The following is a 25,225-nucleotide window of genomic DNA, read 5'->3' as shown; positions in this document are numbered from 1 at the left end:
TTTTAAAATAAAACAATTCTGTAGGATGAATGGTCTATACTAGTTAATGATTTGATGCTTTTGATGTGTCACTCCACTGGCTAAAACAATGGCATGAGTGGGTTAGGGCTCAGTGGTGCTGTCTCCATGTAGAGCTGGTTTTGAAAAAAAAACTGTTGGCTTTTCATTTCCGGTTTTAGTGCTATTGACTTAATATCTTTGTATGACAGGAACTAGGTGCTACAGAAAGAGAAGGTTTGACACATCAGCTTGAACCTACTCAAGGAAATTCATGGTAGATATATGATCTCAATTTGCTTCTGAGAATTAACAGTAAAGAGATTCTTCATTCATCTTAAAATAAACCAGATGGTCCTGATAAAATCATTCTGACTTTCTGCATTTACATTCGGGATAGATTCTACCATTTTAATTGTGGTTTTGGAGCAAGGACCCTCTATAAACGTGCAATGGGACGGCATATTGAGAAACATTACTTGGATCTAATAGGCACTTGGGAGCCAGTTACTACATCAAAACTACAGAGACAGTGGTGATAGAGTTTATTTCCTTGGCATCAAACTCACTGGATATTTTAACCCCTAGTAGTTTGCCCCAATCTTTGTGTGTGTGTGTGTTTGTGTGTGTGTGTGTGTTTTCTTTTTTCTTTTTTTAAAAATTTTTATTAGTGGAACACCATGAGGTACAGTTGTAGATTTACAAAGTTTTGTGCTTGGGTATCGATTATACAATGATCAAGTACCCATCCCTCCACCAGTGCCCATTTTCCACCACCGTCGATTCCAGTATCCCTCCCACACCCATTCTCCCATCCCACCCTGCCTCTGTGGCAGGGCATTCCCTTTTGTTCTCTCTCTCCTTTTGGGTGTTGTGGTCTGCAAAAGAGGCATTGAGTGGCAATCATGTTCAGTCCATAGTCTACTTTCAACATGTATCTCCCTCCTGGGAGGATCCTCCAAACACCCTTTATTTGGTGCTCCCTTCTCTATCTGAGCTGCCCTTTCCCCTAGATAGCCCGGCTAGTTTGCCCCAATCTTAATGGGAATCTGCTATCTTGCTTCTTTAAAACTTATGTTCAACAGTTACATGTATTAATGGTTAACGGCAGATAAGAAGAGTAATTTCTCTTAGAAAAGATTGTTTGGACCTTTTTATTCAAAGTGAAATATAAAACTGTATTCAATCACAGAGAAAAAATTCTTTGTTAGCACTTTGATAGTTAAATGAAATTTAAAAAGATGACCAAGAAGAGACCTATAGAAGAGAGAGGCCTAATAGATCTATACAGGACTTTATATCCCCCCAAAAAAGAATACACATTCTCTTCCAGTGCACATGGAACATTTTCTAGAATAGACCATGTGCTGGGCCACAATGCATACCTGAACAGAATCAGGAAGATAGACATTGTATCAACAATCTTTTCAGACCACAATGGACTGAATAGTTAATCATTTACAGATGCAGAAAACCAAATCAAACACCTGAAAATTAAGCAACTCAATGCTGAACAATGAGTGGGTCAGGAAAGAAATCCAGGAAGAAATCAAAAGATACCTGGAAACAAATGAGAATGAAGACACGAGCTACCAGAACCTGTCGGATGCAGCTAAAGCCATGTTAAGGGGAAAATTGATAGCTCTGCAACCATTTCTCAGGAACAAAGAAAGGGCCCACATAAACAACTTGACTTCACATCTCAAGATCTTAGAAAAGGACCAACAAAAGGAGCCCAAACCAGGCAGAAGGAAAGAGATCATAAAACTTAGAGCAGAAATCAGCGACATGAAAACCAAAAAAAGAAAGAAAAAACCAAAAAAACAAAAACAATCTGAAAGATCAATGAAACCAAGAGCTGGTTCTTCGAGAAAATAAACAAAATTAACTCACAAAGAAAGAGAGAGAGACTCTAATAAACCGAATCAGAAATGAAAATGTGGGACATCACAATGGAAACCAAAGAAATTCAGGAGATCATCAGTAAATACTTTGAAAGTCTGTATGCACAAAACAAGAGAACCTAGAAGAAATGGATAAATTCCTGGATTCCTATAATCTCCCTAAGTTGAATCAAGAAGATCTGGAAAACCTGAGTAGACCTTTTAATATTAAGGAAACTGAAACTGTAATCAAAAGCTTTCCCAAAAACAAAAGTCCAGATCCAGATGGATTCACTAGCGAATTTTTCCAAACATTTAAAGAGGACCTATGGCCAGTTCTTCTCAAGCTTTTCCAGGAAATTGAAGAAACAGAAACTCTCCCAAACAGTTTCAATGAGGCTCATATCTCTATTATACCAAAAGGAAACAAAGACACCACAATAAAAGAAAACTACAGGCTGATATCCCTGATGAACACAGATGCGAAGATTCTCAACAAAATACTAGCAAATAGAATTCAACAACTCATCAAAAAGATTATATACCATGACCAAGTGGGATTCATCCCAGGGATGCAAGGATAGTTTAACATTCGGAAATCAATCAACATAATCCATCATATTAACAAAAGAAAAGATAAAACTATATGATGTATCAATAGATGCAGAGAAAGCATTTGACAAGATACAGCACCCATTTATGATGAAAACCCTCACCAAAATGGGTATAGAAGAAACTTTCCTCAATATAGTTAAAGTCATCTACCACAAGCCTATGGAAAGCTCCATCCTCAATGGGGAAAAACTGAGAGCCTTCCCTCTAAGATCAGGAACGAGACAAGGATGCCTACTCTCTCCACTGCTGTTCAATATAGTACTGGAAGTACTTGCAGTAGCGGTTAGGCAAGAAAAAGATATTAAGGGCATTCAGGTAGGAAAGGAAGAAATCAAGCTCTCACTATTCACAGATGATATGATACTATGCTTAGAGAACCTAAAACCTCTACCAAGAAACTCCTGGTAACAATAGGCTTGTATAGTAAAGTTGCAGGCTATAAAATCAATACCCAAAAGTATATGGCTTTCCTATATGCAAATAATGAGAGAAGAAAGCAACATGAAAAAAACAATCTCGTTCACAATTGTGCCTCAGGAATCAGCTTAACTAAGGATGTAAAAGACCTATACAAAGAAAACTACATAATGCTACTTCAGGAACTAAAAGAGGACACGAGGAAATGGAAAGATATCCCCTGCTCATGGATCAGGAGAATTAACATTGTCAAAATGGCAATACTTTCCAAAGCATTCTACAAATTCAATGCGATTCCTATAAGGACACCCATGACATTCTTCAAAGAAATGGAGCAAACAGTCCTGAAATTCATATGAACAGTAAGCCCCCACGAATAGCTAAAGCAATTTTTGGGAAAAAGAAAATGGGAGGAATCAACCTCCCCAACCTAAAACTCTACTACAAAGCAGTAATAATTAAAACAGCATGGTACTGGAACAAAGACAGAGCCTCAGACCAATGGAAAAGGGTTGAATATACTGACACCTGCCCCCCTACCCCAAATATATGATCAGCTAACTTTGATAAGAGAGCAAGAAATGTGAAGTGGAGCAAGGAAAGCCTCTATAACAAATTGTGCTGGCAAAACTGGACAGTTACATGCAAAAAATAATGGTCTCAGATCTCTACCTAACGCCATGTACAAAAGAAAGATCAAAATGGATTAAAGACCTCAACATCAGACCGGAATCCATAAGGTACATTGAAGACAAGGTTGGCAAAACCCTTTGCGACATTGAAGCTAACGGTATTTTCAAAGATGACAAGCTACTGGCCAAGCAAGTGAAAGCAGAGGTAGACAAATGGGACTATCTTAAACTAAGAAGCTTCTGCACCTCAAAAGAAACAGTGACCAAAATACAAAGACAGTCTACAGAATGGAAAAGGATATTCACCCAATACCCATCCGATAAGGGGTTGATATCAAGGATATACAAAGCACTGGTTGAACGCCACAAGAAAAAACGCCACAAAAAATGGGGTGACGAAATGAACAGAAACATTCCCAAAGAAGAAATCCGAATGGCTAAAAGGCACATGAGGAAATGGTCTACATCACTAATCATCAGGAAGATGCAGATAAAAACAACAATGAGATATCATCTCACACCACAGAGACTGGCCCACATCCAAAAGAACAAAAGCGACTGGTGTTGGGGCGGATGTGGCGAGAAAGGGACCCTACTTCACTGCTGGTGGGAATGCCAAGTGATTCAACCCATTTGGAAAACAGTATGGACGATTCTCAAAAAATTAGAGATTGAGCTCCCATTTTACCCAGCATATACCACTCCTGGAAATATATCCTGGAGAGGCAAAAAAGTACAGTCGAAATGACATCTGCATTTCTATGCTCATTGCTGCACTATGCACAATAGCCCAAATCTGGAAAAAACCCGAGTGCCGGAGAACAGATGACTGGTTACAGAAACTTTGTACATCTACACAATGGAATATTATGCAGCTGTTATAAAAGATGAAGTCATGAAATTGACATACAAGTGGTTCTACATGGAAAGTATCATGCTAAGTGAAATGATCCAGAAAGAGAGGGACAGACATAGAAAGACTGCACTCATCTGGAGAATATAAAATAACAGATTGGGAGACAAACACCCAAGAATAGTTGAGATAAGTACCAGGAGGTCTGCTCCACGTCTTGGAAGCCGGCAGCACATGCTAAGGGAAAAGGCAGCTCATATAGAGAAGGGAACACCGAGTAAAGGATGTTTGGAGGATTCGCTCGGGATGAGAGCTGCGTGCTGAAAGTAGATTATAGACCGAACACGATGGCCACTCAATACCTCTATTGCAAACCACAACATCCTAAAGGAAAGAGAGAGCAAAAGACAATGCTCTGCACAAGGCCAGGCAAAGTGGGGTGGGATTGGGTGGGGGATGGGAAGGCTACTGGGATCATTGGTGGTGGAGAATGGGCACTGGTGGAGGGATGAGTATACTCGATCATTGTATAACTGAAACCCAAGCACGAAAGTTTGTAAGTCTACAACAGTACCTCATGGTGTTTCACTAATAAAAAAAAAGAAAAAGAAACTTATAATGCAAAGATAATTTCCCCTGCCAGACATGACAGTTTTTCATCTTCCTAAAATATACAGAAGTTAAAGGACTAATTTTACACTCATGAGACATGGTTAATTTTAGAAGCATAATACACAATTTGAAAATGAGGGAATTTTAACCAGCTTTCTATTAATTATTAAATGTTCTCAGATGCCAAGAGGAAGACCCTGCAGATAATGGCTGCCCCGTGGCATATTGGCCTTTTGCCTACTGTGGGGAGTCTGGGAAAGAACTTCTGGGAAAGTTGTAACTGTCAGAGGACAGCTGGGTCTGATGTGCATGAGAAGGGGAATAACTGACTTTCCTTTATAATAATGTTTTGAGCTATAACTGTTTAAATTCATTTTGAACTAAAATTAAACTTTAAAAAAAATTAAGGCCATGAGATAGTACAGAGGTTAAGACACATGCTGACTCCCAATTCTAATATTGGTACCACATATGGTCCCCAAGGAACTCACAAAAATCAATATTGAGAGTTGCCGAACAAAATCTTATAGATAAAACTTAAATAGACATTTCACAAAGAAGACTATCCAAGTGGTCAATAATAAAAAGGTGTTTAACATTATTATTCACTTAGGAACAATACATGAAAGTCATAGAAATACCACTATACATGCTCAAGATAGTTCAAACATAAAATACTCACAACATCAAGTGTTGTTATGTATGCAAAGGAAGCAAAGTCATTAGGTGAGAATTCAAATTGGTATAATTATTATACTACACATACAAGCGGCCAACATGGCCGACCCGAGTTCGATTCCTCCGCCCCTCTCGGAGAGCCCAGCAAGCTACCGAGAGTATTCGATATGCCAAACACAGTAACAACAAAGTCTCCAATGGAGACGTTACTGGGCCCGCTCGAGCAAATCGATGATCAACGGGAGGGCCTTTACCTTTACCTTTACCTTATAATTATTATAAAAATACATTTGGCAATAACTACTCAAACTGAGCATCACTGTAACCAATGGCCTAGTAATTCCATAACCCTATAAAATGCAGACATTAGAAAATCATCAATGGAAAGAACAAACTATGATTTAGTCTACAAGGGCATATTACTACAATAGAAAATAATAGATCATCCTATTATGCATGAGTTTTGGGGGAACACACCCAAAGTTGCTGCTTTCAGCATGGCTGCACAAAAGGCAAGTGCCCTACCCATTGTACTATTTCTCCAGCCTGCCTTTCGCCCTTCTACCCACTTATCTTATCTCCACCAACTTATGACAAGTGACTAAGTTTGACTGTGTAAAAAGGAATGAATGGTATGTGGGAATGTGGGAACATATACCATACACATTCTGCAAATACTTACTTTTTATATAAGAAAGGAGAAATAGAAAATAGAATTTTGATCTTAGAGAAAATAAGACTGCAAATAAGTGAATGATGGCATTTAAAAATCAGACTTTCAATAGATAAACTAAAAAAAAACAGACTTTCTTTATATAGGACACACTTTGGGGTTCTATTTATTTATTTTTTTCAGAAAACTAGAAGGTTAAACTAGTAATGTTTGGAAAAGAAGAATCATAAATATTTTTAGGAGCCCTTAAAAAAGAACACCTAATTTGGTCTTGATACTAGAGGGTGAGAAGTATCAATTTTTTATTTTGAATTTCCTATTCTTAAAAACAAACAAAACAAAATAGAAATGAGACCTATAACATTGTCAATGTTCACCAACAGACCAATACTTTTTACTGTGAAGGAGTGAATCATCACTTTGGAAGACTTAAACATTAAGATCCATCCCTGATAAAACTGTCAATTAAAAATTACTACTTTATATTTGCTTAAGATTGCCATAAGTAAAAATCATCTATATAGCTGGGCAAAAAAGTAATATACTGAGTATTTCTAAGGGAAGGATAATATTTTCCTCAGTACTTTTGGTTTTGCATATCTTCTTAGCATAGGTAAGTAAAAGGAAAGATTTAACACTATTCAGAGAAAGGAAGAGACTAAAGGAGAATCAGACACATATTCAGAAAAACACCACAGGCAGATTAAGATTTTTTTAATTTTAAGCTTTCTACAGCTATTTTGTAATGTAAGACAATATCATGAATTAGTTCCCTTTAAGCATACAACATAAACACTGATGTTTTGCTCTATTCTACACATACCCACTTGATAATTAGTCACACCCACATGACATAAACAGCTAGTCTAAGGGCAAATACAACATTCAATCTACAATTATCATTAAATACTTTTTATGGAGGTCTAAATCTCCCTGTGAGGTATAAAAGAAACAAGCAAAAAAGAAGATGCCTCAATTAGTGTTCCCAAGGAAAAGATGGAATCTAGAAGCACAAGAAAAAACACAGACAACTCAGGGCAAGCAAAATGTAATACCCTCAAGAGTTGGCAAGAAGTATTAACAGAGAATCAAGAGGCAACAAATATGAGAGATGGGGGTATGGTGCCGCCAGCAGGTCAATCTGTACCTGTGAGGTGAGTGCATAAGCAGCCTGATGGCGCCTTCAGACTTCCAGATACCCCAAAATTGCTGCTGTGCCTTTGGCCAGACCCCAAAAACTTGGGGCAAAGTTTACCAAGAAAGTAAATGGCCAAAAGTTAGGTATATGGGAGACACACCCACAAACCACCTCCAGCTCAGCTATATAATTGGAGGCAAGGCCTCTCTGGTTCCTGATCGAACTGCTTAATGGCCATGACCCCAGAGACTCAGAGACAAATCTCAGAACCCAGCAGCTTTTGGCAGAGATGTGTCTGGTCCCTGCAATAGGTTACTGGTGCTAGACCACACCAGGTGGGGAAAGGGTGTTGTTCCTCTGCCTGCTCCCTTTTGGAAGCTTGGTGATCGCCATCTTCCAGAGGCCACTGGACAGTCAGGTTTGGGCCCACAGTGATGAGACATGTGGGGACTCAGGTGATAGGGTGGAGCTGGCCCTTTCTTCCCTGCCCAATGAGATCCCGAGTCGCTGCCCACAAACAGCCTCTCTGACTCCTGATCAAGCTGCTTAATAGCCATGATCCAAGGGACTCAGAAACAAATCTCGGAACACAGCGGCTTTTGGGAGAAATGTTTCTGGTCCCCACAGTAGGTTACTGGCGCTGGGCCACCCCAGGGGGGAAAGGGTGCTGTACCTCCACCTGCTCCCCCTTGGCAGCTTGGTGGTCGCAATCCTCCAGAGGTTATTGAGCAGTCAGGATTGGGCCCGCAGTGATGAGACACACGGGGCATCGTGGGATGGGGTCCATGGAGCCGGCCCTTTCCTCCCTGCCTCAATGAGATTCTGAGTCGCCACTCATGAACAGCCTCTCTGGCTCCTGATCAAGCTGTTTAATGGCTATGATCCCAGAGACTCAGGAACAAGTCTCGGAACCCAGCAGGTTTTGGCAGAAATTCCTCCAGATTTTGTTGTTAAATTTTGAAAATCCAAAATCACGTGGCCATTTTGATTGAATTGATGCAGCTGTGCGACATCATATGTTATTCATAACCAGCAATAGAAAATAAATGGTCTACTGTTGCCTTTTTGGCAGATTTGAGTGTTGGGGTAAAATCCCAAATAATAATGGTGGGTCTGGTGTCAAAATATTGAATGTCATCAAAGTAGAGAGAGATAATGTGGAAATCATCTGCCCCCCAGGTAGGGGGAGGGTGTGGGATGGGGGGTATACTGGGGTTTTTGGTGGTGGAAAATGTTCACTGGTGAAGGGACAGGTGTTTCATTGTATGACCGGGACTTAAACCCTAAAGCTTTGTAACTGCTCTCATGGTGATTCAATAAATAAAATTATAAAAAAGGGGGGAAAAAAGTAAGCTGGAGTTCATGCCCAATTCAATCAGACTAATCAATGGCTGAATAAATAGCAATACTCCTACATAAAAAAAAGAAAATGAGAGAGATTGAGTTAACTAAGTGAGAACAGAATCAAAAAGTGTGGTGAATTTGACTTGGGTCTATCTATCTATCATCGAACTATCAAAATCTTACACACATGGTTTACGCATAGAAATATTATGATTGTGTACAATAATGTGAAAATTCAGGACATTTTTCATAGAGAAATATTCTACTCATTTTAAATTTTTATCACTATAATATTCTGTTGGTTACATATGACATCTACTAAAATGACTATGATTACTGTTTCTTGGCAAGAAAGCCTGTGTAAAGCTTGTTTAAATTATCCTACAGTGAACCTTGTTTTATGCAGCCAACAAGAATCCCATGTTAATTGAAATACCTTCAAACTCTTCCAAGTAAGACAGAAGTAATAAAATAATTATTAAAAAAGTCTTATATAAATCCAAAATTAATTACACATCAGCACAAATTTGGTACAATCCTCTGCACTCTTTACTCCATAACATTAGCTCAAGGTCTATGGTTCAGAATGATGTTCTCAGAAATAACATATCTTTTGTCCATGCCAAAGACTCTAGTTGTTCTAATTTAATATGCATTCTCAGAAGCATGTTTTAGAAATATTTTCAGCTACGGCTTAAGTAAAATAAGTATTAAGATAGATTTTGCAAAGGAAAATTAATGTAAAACAGATAATTTTCTAAATAACATTTTTTATCAGGACTCAATGTTCTCACAGAATACAGCTTATTTATTTATTCATCCCATATTATGTATATGGGCTGGAGCGAAAGCAGAGCGGGTAGGGCATTTGCCTTGCAGGCAGACGGCCTGGGTTCGATTCATCCGTCCCTCTAGAAGAGCCTGGAAAGCTACTGAGAGTATCCTGCCCCCACGACACAGCCTGGTTAGCTCCCCGTGGTATATTCAATATGCCAAAACAGTAACAACAAGTCTCACAAGGAGACGTTACTGGTGCCTGCTCGAGTAAATGAATGAACAACGGGAGGACAGTGCTACAGACAGTGCAGTGCATTTATTTAATCCTTGGGCCATACCTGGTAGTATCCAGAGCCTATTCCTGGCTCTGTGCTCAGGGATTACTGCTAGAAACACAGGAGAGGAACATATGTGGTGCCACTGATCAAACCAGAACTGGTTCTATGCAAGACCAGCATCTATCCCTGTACTATGTGGCTCAGGCTGCTTCTTAAAACAGGATAATGGAAGGAAGGCTTGGGGTTCATGTTAGGAAAGGGGGGAAAGGAAACAGTCCAACTCAATTTTGTGGTATTTAATGATGGCTTAGCAATTATAAGGACTTTATACATACTCATTTACTTAATCTTTTCATTAATACTTTGAAGAAGTACTATTATCCATAATTTAGAGAAGGGAAAGTTGAAGCCTGCAAGAGATGAACATCTTGTTCTAGAACAACAGTGTGCCAACATCCAAAACAAAGATACCTGACTTAAAAGGCACTAAATTTTACTGAAGTCCTGGTTTGTAGACTTTTGCCTTTGTGTTATTTTATTTCTATTGGGAAGACACTAAGACCCAATCCTTTGGTAATAATTGGCAATAACTAATCATTGAAAATAATTTGATATTTGTTAATAATTTGGTGGGCCGGAGCGATAGCACAGCAGGTAGGGTGTTTGCCTTGCATGCAGCCAATATGGCCAACCTGAGTTCGATTCCTCCGGCCCTCTCGGAGAGCCTGGCAAGCTACCGAGAATATCTCGCCCGCATGGCAAGCTACCTGTGGCGTATCTGATATGCCAAACACAGTAACAAGTCTCACAATGTTACTGGGCCTGCTTGAGCAAATCGATTAACAATGGGAGGACAGTGACAATGACTATAATTTGGTAAATTAATAGTTTTTCTATAAAAATAACTCAAAAATTTGCACTGGTAACATTTTATGTGTCAAATATCAAATAGGCAATATCAAACAGCATCTCTTACTCCTCACAGCAGCTTGGAAATAATTCCCATTATTTTACAAAAGAAAAATGGGGCATCTGTTACTTCAAACTTTGCTCTGGTTCTCCATTTTTATCACTGGGGGCTCCTTCTCAATGTCTTTTACAAATTTTTCTTCATCTTTTTGACTTGTCACTATTAAGGGTCCCAGAACTTGGCCTTTACAATCTTTGATCATACTCAGTCTCCTAAGAGGACTTGGGAGTTAAGGTCCAACTCTGTGCTAATTACTCAAAAATTTATGTCTCCTGAACCTGAGAGGTATTATAGATATTAAGTCACTTGCCCAACCCCAGTTCGATCCATAGTACCACCTGGTTCTCCAAGCACAGAGCTCTAGGTAGCACTGATCAGTGCTGGGTGTGGCTCACACTCCCCTCTGAACTCTCAAGATTTATCTCTCCTGTTCTAACTCCTGTACTGAAGTCCAGGCATAAATATGCAGACTATACTCCACACCTCCACTTAAAAGATAGGTATATATTTCATATGTAACATATCCAAAATTGCACCCATTTTCCCCTTAAATATATTCACCCCAGTGTTCTTTATGCTAATACATTTTTCTTAAAATTTTAGCACAGACCAAATTCAACATAACATCAATAGATTTCCTAACTACTGCATTTGCCAGACTCTGCCGTGTGGGCAGTTACATTTGGTACCCTGCCAGTTTGTCCAGAGTAAGAGTGAGATAATAAGATGTCGCGAGGCTGCGAATGTGGCCGCGCGCTTCTGGAAGCTGGGTTTTATAGTCTCTGAGTCTTGGTCATTGATGGGATAACACGGCGTCAGGGGGCCAGTTGGTGGGTGTGACCCCTGCCTACTGGAATACGGAGGATCTGGGTTGAAAATCCTCCACCCAGGTCCCCGTGGCGCACCCAATATGCCATATACCAGTAACAATGATGGGTCTCATTCTCCTAACCCTGAAAGAGCCTTGAATATGGCACTTTTTAAAAAATTCTCAGGGCTAGGATGAAGGAGACGTTACTGGAGCTCGAGGCAATCGACAAACAACAGGATGGTCGTGATCGTGATTGTGAACTACTGCATTTGCTAAAATTTATATGATTGGAAAATACATCTGATTCTAGTGTTAAGATATTGATATGCTTGTAAGCATACACACATCTTCTATAACATGAACACTCTTAATGACATATAAATAAAATCAATATTTTATATCTGGGATTATAGACATATATTATAGACAAAGGAATTGAAAGAGCTATGCTTGGAATATCACGTTTCACTCAAATGAGAGAAAGAATCCGGAGTTCCGACCTCCGTCGATGATCAAGAATCAGGGACGCTGTCTCGTTTGCCAAGGTGTCAAAAATCAGATAGGCTGGTCACGTAATGAGATTTAAAGACGATTGCTGGACTAGAGTTGTTACCAACTGGATTCCATGGGATGTCAAAAGACCGCGTGGCCGCCCACCTACCAGATGTTCAGACTTCTTTATTAAGATCATGAACGATCGGTTTGAGGCTCTTCATGTTCCTAGAGCAAACAGACACCATTGGGCTACACTAGCATGCGACAGGGACAAATGGAGACGTTACTGGCGCCCGCTCGAGCAAATCGACGATTAACGGGAAGTCAAGTAATCAAGTGATAGACATATATTTCCCTCAGATACAGTTTCACAATTTAATAGTATATAAATAAGCGAGACTTTAAAAAAATATAACAGACATTTTAAGGGTGCCCCAGTAGCCAAAAAGTGTCCTTCCCACCATTATTTGTTCAGGAAACTTAGGTCAAATTTACAGTGACCTACCATGACATGCCACAAGAATGGTGAGTATGAAACAGACAGAGAATGCCAAGTGCTGATGAAGATGTGAAGCAAGAAACACTTAAATCACATACTGTTAGTGGAAAGAGACTTTTAACTCCAAATGGTGTCCTCAAATGGTAACTTACTACATTCATCAACCCAACACCATCTGCTTCCATATAACTCTGTCTCTTCTTGGGACTGTTCAACATAAAATCCTTTCTCCCCTACCAAGAGTGACTCTATCCTGGATACAGTGATTGGTGGAGATTCAATTTTGTTTTTTTCTCCTTTGCCAAAGGCAGGAGAGTGACTATATCCCTGGACATTTAGTTTCCTTGACTGGAAATTTAGTTTTTTTTCTTTCTGAGGCATCAAGAACTCCGCGGAGAGACAGTCAGCCTATGCCACTACTAAACTTGTGTCAGAAGTCAGGAGTCTCTGTTTTTGTAGGCTAATAAATTCCTTTTTTTTGTGCTTGTCTAAATTGGGTTTCCAAGCCCAATGTGAATGCATTTAAAGATAGAGCCTTGAGGAGGTAATTAAGGTTAAATGATTCATAATATTAGGGCCTGGTTTAATATACCTGGTATCCTTATAAGAGGAAGAAATACTAGGAGTGTGTATGCACAGCAAAGAGGCCACAGAAAGACATCCAGAAGGACTGCTCTCTGCCAGGCACGAAGAGAGATCTCACTAGAAACACCCAGCTAGAACCTTGCTCTTGGCTCTCTCTACCTTCACAGCTGCAACTTTCTGCCTCTCCCACCTACTGGTTCCAGTTTTTGTGCCACACCAGGCAGTGCTAGTCATTCCTGGCTCTGCACTCAGAGTTCGCTCCTGGTAGCATTTAGGCGATGCTCTGTTTTTTAAAATTTTCCTTCCACACCCCCAATCTTTTGGCCACACCCAGCAGTACTCAGGGCTTAATCCTGGCTCTATGCTCAGGGATAACTTCCGGAGGTGCTCAGGGAACCTATGGGGTGCTAGGCATTAAACCCAGGCTGGCCACGGGCAAGGAAGTGTCCTACCCACTGTATGTATTATTGCTTTGGCCCCTGCTTTGCTTGTTTTCTCCCTTTTTTTTGGGGGGGGGGTCACACCCGGTGATGCACAGGTCATACTCCTAGCTCTGCACCCAGGAGTTACTCCTGGTGGTGCTTGGGAGACCAAATGGGATGCTGGGAATTGAACCTGGGTCAGCCACGTGCAAGGCAAACACCCTACCCGCTGTGCTATCACTCCAGCCCCCCTGCTTTGCTTTTTAAAGATTATTTTATGTCAGTTGTACCTCATGGTGTCTTCATACTGAGTTATTATTTCTAGTTTTCCCAATTTAAGAAGATCCTAAGTTGTCTGTTACAGATTTTATTATCTATTTAGCTTTCCTTGAGTAATAACAAAGTCTCTGAAGGGCGGCCAATAAACTTTGAACTTAATATATTCTTTTGTAAATTTGTTTCTTTTGTACTTCTAAAATTTTCTGGCTTCCTTTAAAGATTGCTTCCTTCTGAACCCAGGCCTCAGGAATGCAAGGCATGCACTTTGCCTATGGGCGACATCCTGGCCCACAAAGATAAATAACATAAAAAAACTAATTATTGAAGATTTTTATAGCCCAATGAGACAAACAGGCTAAACGCAATTCATATTTTATAGAATGAAAATATGGAATAAGGAAGTAAAGTCATTTAATCTAATATGAAGGGAGATTGTTAAAGACATAAAACAATAATCCACGAACCAATAATACCCATTTTAACACACTTTTTCATTAAGATGCTGTAATTTGGTTATATATATGAAGAAAAGTGATAATACAAAGTACTTAATCTAGATTGTAGGAGATAGAAAACCAATGTTTGACTCAATTTTAGAAAATACAGAAACAGTAACTTTGGCACTAAAGTTCAGGTTCATTAAAATTTTTTTTATTAAAAATTCTTTCCTGGGGCTGGAGCAATAGCGCAGTGAGTAGGGCGTTTGCCTTGCACGCGCCAACCTGGGTTCAATTCCCAGCATCCCATATGGTTCCCCGAGCACTGCCAGGAGTGATTCCTGAGTGTAGCACCAGGAGTAACCCCTAAGCATTGCCGGGTGTGACCCATAAAGAAAACAAAAACTTTCCTGCTTACATCTGGTTAAAAATTAATGACATTTTACAAAATATATTTCTAGGTTGTCAATAATTAATTTGACATAATTAGAATTTTTCTCACTTAAGAAAACAGCATTAAATTATTATAATCTGGGATGGTAGAGTTTGGGCCACATCTGGTGGTGCTCTGGGCATATTCCTGACTCTGTGCTCAGAGATACTCTTGGTGTGATTCAGGGGACCATATGTTGTGCCAGGGATTTGAATCACAGTCAGCCACATGCAAGAACAAATGCCTTACCTCCAGTATTATCTGTAGTCTGAGTAAATTATTTTTAATGGGATTTAAAATTTCTTTTTATTGAATCACCATGAGATACAGTTATAAAGCTTTCATGATTGAGTTTCAGTCACACAATGATCTAACACCCATCCCTCCACCAGTGTGCGTTTCCCACCACCAATGTCCCCAGTATCCCTCCCGCCACCTCCACCCCACCCCACCCCACCCCTTGCATCTGTGACAGGCATCTTCCTTCTTTCTCTCTACTTTTGGGCATTATGGTTTGCAGTAAAGATACTGAGAGACCATCATGTTTTGACCTTTGTCTACTTTTAGCACATATTTCCCATCCTGAGCGATCCCTCCAACCATCACTGACTTAGTGAACCCTTCTCTATTCCAACTGCCTTCGGGGACATGAGGCAGACTTCCAACCATGAACTAATCCTCCTGGACCTGGTCTCTACTGTCCTTTGGGTGTTAGTCTCATACTATATTGTTTTATATTTTTAATGGGATATTTTGACTTCCAAATAATTTGGTACAAATGTCAATTTTAATTCATGATGTAACTAGTAGCCTGAATTATACAAAGATCTTATTTTGTTTTATTTTATTTGAGGAATGAGAATCCCTGTAGCACTGCACTGCACTTGTACCCCCGTTGTTCATCGATTTGCTCGAGCGGGCCCAGTAACGTCTCCATTGTGAGACTTATTACTGTGTTTGGCATATCAGATAGGTCACGGGTAACTTGCCAGGCTTTGCCGGGCTCTCCGAGAGGGCGGAGGAATCAAACCTGGGTCAGTCAGGTCAGCTGTGTGCAAGGGAAATGCCCTACCCGCTGTGTGTTACCGCTCCAGCCTGAATTTGCAAAAAAAAAAAAGAGTATTATTTGTTATGATAAGAAATGTTAGTTGACATTTGGTGAATAATACATCTAGTGAAATATATCCAACTATTCTGATTTTCTAAGGTGCCATTTTTTCTCAATTATATTTACCTGGTCTCATATTAACGTAGTTGGGGAAAAATGGGAAAAAGCAAAACAGAGAGAGTAGACTAATTACCAAGAAAAACACTGGATAAAATCCAAACAAGATGATTAGAATAAAGAAGAGCACTAGCAAGTGAGAAACTATGAGTAGAAGATTTAAAAAATGAGTTTAGAGGGAGGCAGAGTGGACACTAAAAGAAGAATTTTAAAAGTAAAAATCCAAATCAACTTGGTCCTTTGTTATATGAAGTTAACAAAGTTTAGAATAAAACAATGAATGAATGAGCATACTAATACATATACAACATATATAATATATAACATAACAAACATAACTTATAGTTATGTTTTGATTCCCCTTCCTTTTTCATTAGGGCTCTAACTAACAGGGACCATGCTGCTGGATGCAGTGTTCACACATGTGGCCTTGCTGATTTCATGCACATGGTTGCTTACACATGTGCTCTCTCTGTGTAGTGTGGTGCTCAGATATTTTTAGTTGTGGTGCTCAGTGGGGTGCCACAAACTACTTGGTTGTAGGGGTCATGGATGGCACATCTGGTTGTGGCCCACGGGAATCCCAAATGGCATTGCCACCAGGAACCTGTTGGGCATGAGTGGGCAATTCAGGGAGGATGGAACTTGGGGCCTCACACTGTCATGGTAGTTATTCTGCCACTGTACCACCTCCAGGCCTCCATATGTACAAAAAAAATGTGTGTGTCTTCTTATGAAAATGAGAGCTGTCATGTTAAACTTTAATTCAAAAATCCAGTTCCTGTTCCTGAATTTTAGTGTGAAACTAGATGAGTGGATTAGAGCAATTAGCCCAGATATGCACCTGAATAATACATTTGATATCTTTATCTATAATTAAAACATTACAATCGGAGGGTGTGTGATACATCATTAGTTAAATGATCCAGGGAAATTAGATGGTTTTTAGCACTAAATTGACATTTAAATGCTAAGAAAATACTAGATCACACCCCAAAAGTAACTAAAAGATAAAACTTCAACATATTAGAAAGAGGGAATTAGAAACTCTAAGAAAAAGTTTTTTACAAAATATGACAAGGATTAATGTCTTTAATTTGTAAGTAATTTAATAAACTTAAAAAAAAAACTATAAACAGTACCTTCAATAGGACAATAAAAAAAGGATGTGAGCAGTCAAGACAACATTAAAATGGCCAGTGTTCTAAAAAAAAGATTTAGTTGCACTAGAAATATTTTGGTAAATTAAAGTATAAATATAATTTTTGCTCAATAAATAAGAATGATAAAAAATGTTCAGTATTGATAAGCTGGGAGACAAGTACAATCTTGGTAGTAATAAAATGTTTCGTTCTTTCTGACTCACAATTTAGAATTATGTGTCAAAATTTTTACATTGAATAACTTGTGTATATTAAACCATCTTTGTAACCCTGGAAGAAGTCCTACATGATCACTGTCTGTGATCATTTCGATGCAAAGTTGGATTTTGGATTGTTAATAGTTTGTAACTATGTTCATCAGGTAAATAAAAAACATTAAAAAGAAACAGACCCTTGGGCTGGAGAGATAGCACGGTGGGTAGGGCGTTGGCCTTGCATGTGGTGGATCTGAGTTCGATTCCCAGAATCCCATATGGTCTCCTGAGCATCGCCAGGAGTAATTCCTGAGTGCAGAGCCAGAAGTAATCCCTGTGCATTGCCAGGTGTGACCCAAAGACCAAAAAAAAAAAAAAAAAAGAAAAAGAAAAAAAAGAAATATACCCTTGATTTAGTAAACTTGGAAATATAAAGACTGAGTAAATGAGTATTCACAGCAATAATATATTGGAAAATGATGTAAATGAAAGAATTTCTTTGATGATATAATGTCAAACAGCAATTTAATTTTAAAATTTCCCATGTGACTAAGTAATTGATCCACCATCATCATTTACTATCACTTCAACCTTCCCTACTGATATATCATTCTGTTTCCATTCTGTTTCTACTCTGGTTCTAGATAACCCCTTCACTTCCTTTAGTCTCTGTATTATCCCACATTATTATATAAATGAAAAGGCTCAATTCTATAATTGATCTTGACATCTGGTAGAACAAGTTTTTCTGATTTCATATTGCTTCAAAAACATTTTGGTTGTTTTCATCCCCTCCCACTCTTCTTATTCCTCATATATTTCAGTCTGAGATTATTAGGGTCCCTCCCCCCCAAAAAAAAGATCTTTTTGAGATTTTGAAAGAATTGAATTTGTGGTTGCACTTGAGAGAAATGACATATTAAGACTTATCATCCAAGAATAACATATGTCTTCACTTATTTATTTATTCTTTCATTTATGTATATTGATCTATGCCTATAATTATGCATAACTGGGTAATATAATTGTGGAATAATATTTGTTATGATTGTATGTTTATTTATATATTAAAATTTATATTTATTTCCATAGGAACCTTATTATTTGGTTTATATTATAAGTGAAATCTTAAAACTTTAAGCTTCTGTTCTTCACTGGTATACAAAACCATGACTGATTTTGTATACTGAGACTAAATCTAGCAAATTGGAGAAAGTTATTCTTTAAAATAATTCATTTCTTTTTGTAAAAAGTTTATTGGAAAGTAGAAAAAAAAGTAAAACAAACTATCCATGTGGAGAGAAACTTTGTATAGGGCTAAGTCCATTCAATTAGCTTTTTCATTTCAGTAAATGTTTTCTGATGCATTTTCCTTCCATACATGAGAAGCATAGTTGTAAACTCTGGCGTATGGAAACTGCCTGGCATCATTCACAATGTGAATGTGAATTGGGGAGAAAGCAGACTGAGGGTCACTTCATGCACCTGTATTATAACATATGGAGGTTTCTCTTTGAAGTGGGACTATGCACATAGGAACAAGTAGGTGTTAAGCCTTCACATTATGATTTCACTTTGGAGCTGGTTTCTTTTAAGCCTTCAGATTTTAAGCTACCTGCTGCCCCTTCTCTGTCTACCCAACAGATACCTATCAATCTTCATGTCTATGCCTGTTATTATGCCAGAATATGTTCATGCTCCTTATGGCAGGTAGCTACCACAGTTTATGAATTTTTATTAGCTTGACTGTTTGCCTGTGTGCTGCCAAATGCAAGGTCTTAAGGGCAGGGGTAGATCTATTTTGTTATTTCTGTATAGCTGCTATCTACCAGTTAGATCAATAAGATTTTGTGGATTGAATAAATGAATTAAATAGCTCAAATATCTGTTTCAATATTTCCACCATTTTTGTAAGGGAGGTCCCCAAAAGTGCTGTCAGTACCCTAATCTCACCCCCTGGTGACCACTATCCATGCTCTGCTGGCTCTAATGCTCAGTGCTCAAGCCCATTGGGTAACCTTTGTCTTGCTATTGGCAGGACACACAGTAGGGGAGTGAATCTGGAGCTTGACACCTAACCAACCCTTTGAGCTCTTCCCTTGACCCCTGTTTCAAATTTAAACGTCAATCATATTAAAATGTCACCACTAACATCTACTTTGCTAGTATAATTTTACTGTTATAATTGACTTTTAAAATGGGCACTACTAGTATCTATTTGGTAAAGGAAAGTAAGTGACATGATACAAATTAATAGCTAAAAGTTAATCAGGAGAGTTAAAAACAAAACACAAATCATCCAACTCAAAATTGAACTCAAAACCAAAAGAAAAAGGGGGTGGGGGAAGACAGAAGAGGAGACGAAAAGAGAAGAAAAAGAACAAAAAAGGAAATTTTATTTATTCTCAATCTCCCATGTCAGGTTTAAAGAACATCACTCATCCTGCTCCTTAACCTCATACCTGAAGTCTTTTTAGGAAACCCTTGGCCTCTCTAAAACATTTCAGCCAACACTGTGCATGACATGTATTCCTGTATATGAATAATCCAGAGTGGGAAATATAGAAAAAATAGTTATATTTTTTAATTAGTTATAATTACATATAGCACAGCGGGTAGGGCGTTTGCCTTGCATGCAGCCAACATGGCCGACCCGAGTTCAATTCCTCCGCCCCTCTCGGAGAGCCCGGCAAGCTACCGAGAGTATTCGATATGCCAGACACAGTAACAACAAAGTCTCCAATGGAGACGTTACTGGGCCCGCTCGAGCAATTTTTTCTCTGCTTCATTTCAGAAACATACAACTTGCTGATAATGTCAGATCACATAATCAAGTCTGATAATTAAGAAGTATTTGCAACATGATTGAAGTTTCAATTTCAGGTTCTAATTCATTCCCTCATAACATCACTGCCTTTGTCAAGATAGACAAAACATTAGCTTTCTATTAACACTTAAAGGAGATGAGGGAATGGAGAGATAGTACAGTGGTAAAGGCAAATGTTCGCGTGTGATTAACCCAGATCCAATCCTGTTACCAGATGCTCTTCTAGCATCACGGGGTTTAGCCCTGGAGACTTTGAGCACTACTGGGCATGAGCCTGGAGGCCTTGGTATATTGGTGCAGTAACCCAGGAGCAGTGTATTCTCAGGCCCTGACACTGAACCACCTGCCCCCTGGTTTGAGATTACCAGGATGGCCCCCTGGCCCCCCTGAACACCACATCAGAGACCTTAAATAAAACACATAGAAAAAATGATAAAAGATGAGAGTGCTTTCCCAGTTTTAGTTCAGTACTGAAGGTAGAAAGAAAGCGACTTTCTTTTGTAATCACTTTAAGAAAGAATACTTGATTCAATTTATTATTTGAATCGGTAATATTATATGTCTCCCTTCTTTTCCTGCTATCTAAATCTGATGATAAAACGGTAATTACCAAGAATACTTATGAGCTACTTTCCCAGTATGAAGTCATAAGAAGGAAGGAATTCCCTACTGGTTTTCAATCTCATTGCTGTAAAAGAAAAAGAAAAAGAACCAACCCCTATTTTTATAATACCTTTTGTGTACATGTATGCGTGCACTGTGTGTGTGTATGAGAGAGACAGAGAGAGAGATAGAGAGAGAGAATGAGAGAGACAGAGAGAGACTGAGAGACAGAGACATAGAGAGAGATATGGAGGGGGAAAGTGCTTTCTTATTAAGGATAATTCATATGAAAGGGTTGATTGCTAAATAGAACATTCTCACAGAGTTAGATCTTTTTCCCAAAGCTATTGACATAAGAACTCTAAATTGCTGAAAAGTACCCCTTATCTTTTCCTGAAGCTAACCAGAATAATGATAAAGTATTGATGAAATTCTACCTGCTACAAGAGGACATACAATTCATTCTTAAGCCAGAGAGGTTTATCAGGGGTGGACAGGGAAGTATCCCAGAGCTTCATGATCACAGCCTGGGATGCCAACATACCCATTACTGAGACATCATATTCTATCAGCAGCGTTGCTTCTTGTCCACACTGTTTCAGAATACTCATGGCTTCAGCATGTGTGGTTCCAAGCAGCCGAATCCCATCCACACTGAGCAGCCTATCACCGGGTTTGATGGTGCCCTCTCTGAAGAGAGAAGAGAGAAACAGTCTTTATTAATTTAGCATAATGGGGCTTAACATTAATAGTCACTTAGCCAAAGTGGTTCTTTCACACCCGTGCTACCATCCATCCCATTTGCATTTCCTTCTAAGTATCAAGTGTGACAGTAAGAGAATAAAGAGGTAACCCTGGACGGAAAATTGCTGCATTATGAAAATTAGTATTAAGAAAAAAGCTAAGCATTAGCAAAACAATCAAGTTATCCATAGTTAACTCTTGGGGTGCAAGATGTTAAAGGCAGATTTACCCCTTTTTTGTCACCTAAATGTCTAAAATTGATTTGTTAGAGCACAGGAAATACACGTTTACCTATTTTTCAAAAGTCAGGTGAGCAGAAAACCTGCTGATTGCATTCCATTTAATACCAGTGAACTCAAGCAGAATAGGGAGTGCTTTACTATGAAAAAAATCCTTAGCCTATAAATTTTCCTACTGATTTATAAGGCTCATTGGTGATCATGAAAATGATTTCATCTTGCACTGTCTTAGAAGAGGCAGGCAAATACTAATCCCCTCCCCATGACCACTGAAGGCATTGAGGGAAGATGTTTCAGAACTTTATGACACTAAGAAATAAATCAGGGAGGTTTCCAGATTATCCTGCCTTGGGGAGGGTCCTAGAGATACTAAAAATCAATGGGACCAGATAGATAACAAATTTTAGATTTGAAAAGAATAAAAACAACTTCTTAAATATCACCTAGAGAACTAAGTATTTTCAGTCTAAGTTTTCATTTAATTTAATTTAATTTAATTTAATAGTGCTGGGGATCTAACCCAGGACCTCACATGTACAAGGCAAGTTCTCTTCTGTGGAACATGACAACTCTGGCTTAAGTTTTTATTTTAAATGATTTTATCTCTTTCACTCCTATAGGAACTTATAACATGTTGCTCACAAACAAATAGCCTGTTTCTGGAAATTCTGTCAACTTCAATTCTAAAGGTTAATTAAAACAAAACAAAACAAAACAAACACTTGCATTTCTTCAAGAAGAATAATTAACCAGAGAAGCCCAAGATAGGAATTTTTCTTGGAAACTTTTTTGATACTATTCTCTGCAAAGGCAGTATGCTTCAGCAGAGGTGAGTAACGAGAGTTTTCATGTTCTAATTCTTTCATGTTAAATATCATTATTTAACAGAGTGGGCCAACAGGATGAGCTCTGAAAGAAAATGAATATCAATTCTTATCCCTTTTCTCCTGTGTACTAGGTGGCAAGTCATTCAGCTGTTCTGGGCTTCAGTCCTGTCATTTGTAAATGTGAATAAAAGTAGGTCAGTTACTGGGCAGATGTGAGGATATGTCTGCCAAACACTTCACTCCCCTCCTGGCATGTAGGAGGTGTTCACTAAATAGTATTTATTATTTTCTCTATTGCTTCACAAAAGGTTTTCCAACTATTTCCTGGTTTGAAGCATGGTGCAGAGTAAGGAGCATTTTCCTTCTCCTCTTCAATACTATCTGAGGGTAACATCTATGTATCTCTGCCACCAAGGAATTGACTTTTAGATTTGAAAAGAATAAAAACAACTATAGGAACTTATAGGAACTTATAACTTATAGGAACTTATAACTTGTGGAGAAGTGATGAAGGGTCATCAAAATCATAAATTTTAGGGGCAGAGAGATAGTAAATGAAGTGAGGCACTTGTCTTCCATGTTGCTGGTGTGGCTGTGGCCCTGGTCAAGTCCCTGACACCCATACATGGTCCCTGAGCACCACCAGGAGTCTCTTCTGAGCACAAAGCCAGGAACAGCCCCTGATCATTGCTGGGGTAATCTACTACCCCCAAACAAAACCTGCTACCTCCTATTCACCACTCTCCCGAGTTTATGTTAGATTAGCTGAAGGAGTAGCTTTCAGATTTTCAAATTAGCAGAAACGAGAAACTCCACAGTTTCTTTCTAAACAATATTCCTCCCCTTTCATGCAAGTCACCTTCATTCTGAGGTCATCCACCAGGTAGTCAGGGTCATGACAAAGATGCTGATAACAGGAAGCATCAGATCACCACCACCTATCTTTCCGGGTTGGGGAACAAGGGAACAGTGATGATGCATTTCAGGAATCAGCCTAAACAGCCCATGGTTTTTTGAGAAATGCCTCTGATCTCACAGGTCCCCTCAGGCATTGCACATATTCAATCTCTGACAAAATCAGAACCCCTGAAAGGTGGGCATTTCCATATTTTACAATGGTGGCAACTGAGCTCAGAAAGGATAAGTCATTTACCAAAGTCTAAGGATCTTAGTAATGTAGTACTAAGTGCAGAATATGTTAAGTTCGTGGAATCCGGAGTTGGACTTTCTTTTTTCTGATGCAGGAGACTAAACTCTCCCAATATTCTCCTTTAACAATTTACCCAATACCATTGTAAAATTTCTAACTCATTGACTGTTCTGCTAAAGGCCCCGTCCTTATTTAATCTATCTAGAGAGCGACAGTGAAAGATGGAGTTTACCTGTCAGCGGGCCCTCCAGGACGAACACACGTTATCACAACTGGTCGAGATTTATTTCTATCATCATGTGCTCCTCCTAGCAAATAAAAGGAATAGAGCTTTAAAAAAACCACTTTTATGATCACTATTAAAACATTCATTTACAAAATGCTAGCTGAGAACCAAATTACCTTTTATTAATGTTGGAGGAAAACATGTAAAGTTTTCCTTCAGGCATATCACAGCCTTAAATTTCTTGTTCATTTTATATGGAATATATTTTTTACTTCACCGCTTCTCCATAAATATATGGCTATCTGGCAGGGGTTTATATATAAAGCATTTCTATTAACTAGTGTGACAAGAGTACCCATTAGAAATAATAGCTCAATTAGAATCACTATCAATTATAAATAAACAAAGTGCAAATGAGTATATCTGGTGCCAGTTATCCTAAGCCACAAGAAAGGTAAGCTACAACCTAACATAAATGAAGAAAAAACTAAGATAATGGGAAAAAATCAAGCATTAAGAAAGAAGGAATTTTTTTTAAGTGGTTGAAGTGCTTCTATTTGAAACTGCTCAAAATATTTGGGGCAAAGTTGGCAGATATGTCAAACCAATTGCAATGATTAAGTGGAAATTTAAATTTTGTGTAAGAAAAATGTCTACCTAAGAATTCTTCAAAATATAGGAGTTTCAAGATGGAAGATAAGTTCTTATAATTTTTTTTAAATCCAGAGCTTCTGTATATATCTTTCTTAATCTGTGATCTCATTCTCCACTTCCTATTCCCTTACTTAGAAGATTTGAGGGAGCCCAGTTATCATTTGCTTTAAAAATATCAATGGCAGAGTCACAGTATAGACCAAATCTGAAAATAGATGTCTGTATATTAAATGAGCTGACCAACCTACAATTTTATAGTTGTACATCAGAGAGTTTCCTTGTACAGAGTGAAAAAGCAGCTTAGAGGCAGAGTGCTTTTCCTATTATCCCCCTTCATCTCCCTTGGCTTGGTGGTAAGAGAAATGACTGAAATTTCACACTCAAGATATAAACCAGGAACAATGTATTTTTCATGTTATGGGTGCAAGGTTCTGTTGTTTAGGGTCCAAGGTCTCTCTCTCTATATATATACATATATATAGTATATATACATATATACCACTATGTAGTGCATGTATGATGCTTCTATATAAAGTACATTTATA

The 25,225-nt window shown here is 38.5% G+C and overlaps 1 protein-coding gene across 12 annotated transcripts in view; it reads right to left on the bottom strand.

The window, feature by feature from the left end:
• Nucleotides 1-25,225, bottom strand: part of GRIP1 (glutamate receptor interacting protein 1) — a 798,871-nt gene that overhangs the window by 153,618 nt on the left and 620,028 nt on the right. For all 12 annotated transcript variants that reach the window (XM_056130719.1, XM_056130715.1, XM_056130718.1 and 9 more), the window contains 2 exons: nt 24,033-24,108; nt 21,385-21,530 (listed from right to left, as the gene is read on the bottom strand). In XM_056130719.1, coding sequence (XP_055986694.1) covers nt 21,385-21,530; nt 24,033-24,108 — 222 coding nt within the window. The remainder of the gene's footprint in view (nt 1-21,384; nt 21,531-24,032; nt 24,109-25,225) is intronic.

The sequence above is a fragment of the Sorex fumeus genome, unplaced genomic scaffold (genome assembly GCF_029834395.1).
Source record: "Sorex fumeus unplaced genomic scaffold, SorFum_2.1 ptg000081l, whole genome shotgun sequence".
Taxonomy (NCBI): domain Eukaryota; kingdom Metazoa; phylum Chordata; class Mammalia; order Eulipotyphla; family Soricidae; genus Sorex; species Sorex fumeus.
The sequence above is the reverse complement of the archived record's forward strand: the minus strand, read 5'-3'. Positions and strand labels throughout refer to the sequence as shown.